Source organism: Helianthus annuus, chromosome 8, assembly GCF_002127325.2.
Source record: "Helianthus annuus cultivar XRQ/B chromosome 8, HanXRQr2.0-SUNRISE, whole genome shotgun sequence".
In the NCBI taxonomy this organism is placed as follows: Eukaryota; Viridiplantae; Streptophyta; class Magnoliopsida; order Asterales; family Asteraceae; genus Helianthus; species Helianthus annuus.
In genome coordinates this window covers 9341462-9347217 of record NC_035440.2, presented here as the reverse complement: position 1 = coordinate 9347217, position 5756 = coordinate 9341462, and the positions used below count along the sequence as shown (strand labels likewise).

The window sequence follows — 5756 nt, the reverse complement described above, 5'->3', positions numbered from 1 at the left end:
TAGGTTTTCTTTGAGGGGGGGGGGGGGGTGGGGTGGGGGGTTTAGGTTTTTTTCGGGTTTATGTTTAGGGTTTAGTTTTAGGTTTTCGGGAGGGTGGGGGGGGGGGTTTAGATTTTTGGGGGGTGGGGGGGGGGGTGAATTTAGGTTTTTGGGGGGTGGGGGTGGGGGGGGGTTTAGGTTTTTAGGGGATGTCGGTGGGGGGGTGGGTTAAGTGGTTTAGGCTTTCCGTATTAGTACACATGTGCAATACAATAATTTTTTTTTTTTTTTTAAAATTTATTTCCATACAATAAAAGTAGCGATTTTTCTTTAAAAAATTGTAAAAAAAAAAATTTGGTATTTTTTTAGGTTTTTTAGTTAGTTTTTTTGTTTTTTTATTTAAACTAGTTTTCTCATGATCCATTCCCTATCTACATATTTGGTATAGAATTAATAATATGTTTAGAACCACATAATACAAATGTATATAAATAGTGGAAGTTGTGGGAGAGAGAAACGTATGTGATTACCTGACTGTATCGTGTATCATATTCAAAACAATAGATACAAACGTATTATATGATTATATGGTTCTCATGAAAACTGGGAGATGAACAACTGCGATTTTGATCACAAACAATATCCACTCTTCTTATTAATCAAAGGACAAGCCACTAAACTTTCAAGTTAACTCCTTGAGATCTTCATTATCACCCTTGATGTCCTTCAAGTTTAACCGAGAATTAGTCATTGCTAGTATTTTCACAGCCCCCCTCTCACTTTGAGTCATGTTCTTTAATACCAAACGTCATATAAATCCGTTTGATTCGACGTACTGTTCCATTCACACAGAGTCATGATGTTTAATACTAATCAAGCATTACCCTGATTTCTCCTAAACCACAAGACTTAAAATAGTCTTTACTCATTATCTTGTTTGTAAGTAGCTAAGGGGTTCTCCTCAATTTGCCATTCCCCTTTTTGCCCTTAGATTTTGGAACTACCATACTTTAAATTAGCAATCAAGAAGGTTGGATTTGTAGATTGCCCAAATCTTTTCTTCACTTTTATCCCATCAAATCAACCCTTTTTTATTTTTCTTGTAATTCTATCAACAATTTGATTTATATTGCGAGAAATGATAAAATATTCAAGAACAAGCATGTCTCAATAGAGAGAGTGGTGGTGGAGTAAAAAAAAACACATTTCTTTGAGTTAAAAACGGGGATAAGTTAGCTTCTCTAAAAGTGGGATGTATGATGTGATTTTAATTACGAAAAACTCCAGGTGTAATCAATCTGTTTCTAGGCTAGTTTTCAGAGCCGTCTCCGAAAATGTTCGGAAATCTTTAGGCTCTGTGCGAACAGAAAATACGGGCCTCTTAAATATAATTTTTTTTAAAAGAATATACATAAAAAAAATTTAAATAGATGAAAACGAATTAATGTCATTTGAATCAACATCAATCATTTAATGTAAGTTGACAAAATTAGGTAACTAATATCATTTGCATTTAATAAATAGATAAGAAACAAAAAGAAAAACTTGCATTTAATAAATAGATAAGAAACAAAAAGAAAAACAAAACCGAGGACGCCGGGATTAGAACTTATGTCTTCTTATTATTAAAGTGATTTTCAAACCATCAAACCGAGTGTTTCAATATGATATTTTTCCGATTCATTACGTATATATTCTAACTTTACAGTGTAAAACTAATACAAAAACAAAAAAAATTGGGCTCCCGTTGAGTTTGGGCCCTGAGCCGTCGCCCATCTGGCACACCCTTCGGGCCAGCACTACTAGTTTTCTTATCTATAATCATATAATTATGTTTGCTTTTAAAAAATAAGTTATATTAGCTAGATGTAACATTATTCTATTTTACTTCTACATCTTTTATCATACAACTATTTAAGTATATTATGGTCACTATATAAACTATTGATGATGCAGGTTTAGATTGATAAGGTATCTTTTTTTTTTTCTTTTTGGAAGGCAGATTGATAAGGTATCTTTTTTACTTAAGTCTGCTATATGATGTATATAACTATTTATGCATGTGACTAGCCCTGTAATGTCCAGGTAACGAAGAATATATAATTTGGTCGCTTTTTTCATACTTGTGATCTTCTATATCTCACATTATCCATTTAACAATTAAGTTCCCACCATTTTCCTTCACGTGTAAAAAGAACAACATATCACATTACTTAAGTGAGATCCACAAGATCTGAAAGAAGTTTAATATGATCTAAACATGTAAAGTAATTTTATAACCATCAAGTTTATTAAAAGACACCATTAGTATGATACTGATCGAACCAATAACAAGTTAACAAACATATTCATATAGGCTTGGCAAGATACGGATTTAGCTAAAGAATGCTTATGTAGAACACACTATATATATAAATGTTATTGTTATACCTACATTTTATTTTCATTTATCATAAAAAAATAGTGTGAACATGGTTATTTCTTTTTTTAATCTAAAACCCTAGAAATGACATGCCCCTTCACACAAATGAAGGTCTTTTCTTGTCTATAAATACCATGTTTTATAAACATTAACATACCAAATCAAATCCAAAATGGCTCCTTCTTCCTTGTTTGATAAGATATTCAGTTTATTTCTCTTCATCTCTCTTTTCTCCATTGCCCATAATTCTCTTGCTAGACAACATACAACACCAAAAACCTCAGATTCTCTAGTGCTAGGTTTAACTAATACTAGGACCACCATCAAACTTCCCAAAGAATCCTCAATCTTAAACCTTAAAGTTTCATCACAAACTTTAGACATGCTGGAACCATTAAAAGAAGTAAGGGATGGATACATTATTTCCCTAAACCTAGGCTCACCTCCACAAGTTATTCAAGTGTATATGGATACTGGAAGTGATCTCACTTGGGTACCTTGTGGAAACCTATCCTTTAATTGCATAGATTGCCAAGAATATACAATTCACTCATCCATGTCCCGATACTCGCCTTTGCATTCATCATCTTGTGTTAGGGATACTTGCGCCAGCCAGTTTTGTATCGATGTGCATAGCTCTGATAACCCATATGACCCTTGTAACATTGCAGGGTGCTCGTTAAGCACCCTAATGAAAGGTATTTGCTCAAGGCCATGCCCTTCATTCGTGTACACATACGGAGAAGGTATTGTTTCAGGAACCCTAACTAGGGATACCCTAAGAGTTCATGGAACCACTGACCGTGATGTTACCCGGGAGGTAAGCAACTTCGGGTTTGGGTGCGTTGGTTCAACTTATAGAGAACCCATTGGAATAGCAGGGTTTGGTAAAGGTTCATTTTCTTTACCTTCTCAATTAGGGTTTATCCAAAAGGGTTTCTCTCATTGTTTTTTGCCTTTTAAGTTTGCTAATAACCCTAATGTTTCAAGCCCTTTAGTTGTTGGAGATCTTGCAATCTCTTCAAAGGAAGATATGCAGTTCACTCCAATGTTAACTAACCCGATGTACCCGAACTACTACTACATCGGGTTAGTGGGCATAAGTCTAGGAACCGCGTCCGGTTCCTTGATTCAAGTTCCCACAAACTTGAGAGACTTTGATATATCTGGCAATGGTGGTATGTTGATAGATTCAGGAACCACATACACTCATTTACCACAACCATTCTACTCTCAACTTCTCTCAGAGCTAGAATCTGTCATAAACCACCCTCGCGCAACCGAAGTGGAGGCGCGAACGGGGTTCGATCTTTGCTTTAGGGTTCCATGTATAAACAACATTACAAATGGTTTGGCACTTATGGATATTGATGACCATCTTCTTCCTTCAATAACATTCCATTTCATGAACAATGTGAGTCTGGTTTTGCCACAAGGGAACAACTTTTATGCAATGGGTGCACCGCGTAACTCAACAGTGGTCAAGTGTTTATTGTTCCAGAGCATGGATGATGAGGAGTATGGACCAGCTGGGGTGTTTGGGAGCTTTCAACAACAAAATGTGGAGGTTGTTTATGATATGGAAAATCAGAGAATAGGGTTTCAAACAATGGATTGTGCCTCATCTTCAGCTTTTCAACAACTTAACAAACCTTGATTTGCTCTTTAATTTTCTTGTTTTAATGTTATCTTTGTTGGAACTAAAGACCACCAGGTATATAATAAGGTGAATAATCAATTTGTTTTCCTTAATAAAGTGGTAAAAGACATTCCAACACTTGAAATGATTCAGAAAACCACATCTTATGTATAAAATTATTTTCGTTACTGTAATTTCACCATATATGCCAGATGTAGGATCCAAATAATAACCTGCAAACTATTATCACATAAAAATTCCAACCACCTACGGAAACCAATTATGCAGCACACACACATACGTACACACATATATTATTAAAAATAATCTTAATAATAATGTATTATAGTTAGCTTATAAATAATACAAGAATTAAAGTGCTTATCATAGTTACCAACATGAAATGAACACTCATGACAAAAGATCAATGTGGAGAGCACATGTCGTCTCCATTGGGCTAAATAACCTATAGAGACGACATGTCGTCCCTACAGGGTTAAAAAATAGTTTTTACGTTTGTGTTTTCTTGTAGTGTGTGTATATATGTGTGTGTGTTTTGACTGGATTAAACCTCAAGAAAACCTTTACATATATATACATATAGGGTTAAGTTATTCTACAAAAACTTCTAATTGTAAGAAGTGTAAGAACGATTTATAGAGTGATAAGTGTCCAATAACCTAAAACCTAAGCCTACTACACCACCACCCAAAACCTAAACCCCCACCCCACCCCGCCACCACCCAAAAACCTAGACCCTCCACCCCCCAAAAATTAAAAAAAAACCTAACCACCACCCCCCCCCCCCCCCCCCCCCCCCCCCGCAAAGGTGGTGGTGCGTGTTTAGGTTTTTTTTGTAGTGGGTTTTTTTATGAGCCTTTGTACCTTTCTTACAATTAGGAGCCTTTGTATTTGATTTTTTCTTACAATTAGCAGCCTTTGTATTTGATCCTGATGCTATACATATATAGTGTTGATAGCAAATCATACGGACCCGGGTGAAAGAATTTTTGTACTGATCAACTGGTAAATAAGTAACCTACACTGTTATTAAAAACGGTTCGCCACTTAATTATCAAAGGACACATAAAAAAGAAAAATGATTCTTGTGTAAATAAACTATACTATACATGCATTCCCTTTGTGCATGTTTCAGGTGCTTTAAAATATTTAATCATATCCCTAGAATTGAAGATTGGAGATCAGTTGGTTATAAAATGACGCATACAACAAGAACTGAAAGAATTTAATTGAATCTTTTGTTAATCAATGTGTTAAATATTAGTTAACTATATTAGATGTACCTTGATGATGTAGAAAGATTGTACTTGATTTCGTTAATTATTCATTAATTTGAAGGAAGAATCTTCCAACCGTTGCAGTTCAAATTTTATTGTTTTATAAGAAAAAAAAATTAATAAACTTCTTTTCTGTAAGTTCTTAGTGCATTCGCCTTTCCAGGAACAAGGTATGGTGGGTGTGCTATATATATGCACACGGACGTAACTTTTTCCTTTATGAAATTTATGGAGATTTATCGTCGTGAGGGAATACGTAGTTGGAAGATTGAATACTAATTAATCTCACTGAACAAAACTTATAATAGTTTATCTACAAAGCATTGCCAGATTAATGATTAGTGTAGGGGTGTTCAGAATTCGATTTGAATTCGAAATTCGACTTGATTCGAATTCGATTAAAAAAGTTCGAATTCAA

General features: G+C 34.7%; 1 protein-coding gene across 1 annotated transcript; it reads left to right on the top strand.

The window, feature by feature from the left end:
- Nucleotides 1-2768: 2768 nt before the first annotated feature.
- LOC110869514 (probable aspartyl protease At4g16563) lies at nucleotides 2769-4058 on the top strand. The gene has a single exon (XM_022118759.2). It carries the CDS (start codon nucleotides 2784-2786, stop codon nucleotides 4056-4058), a length of 1275 nt encoding a protein of 424 aa, XP_021974451.1. The 5' UTR covers nucleotides 2769-2783.
- Nucleotides 4059-5756: the final 1698 nt, after the last annotated feature.

Coding starts and splice junctions, on each gene's coding strand:
- LOC110869514 (XM_022118759.2), top strand. CDS start 2,784: ATGCTGGAACCATTAAAAGAAGTAAGGGATGGATACATTATTTCCCTA.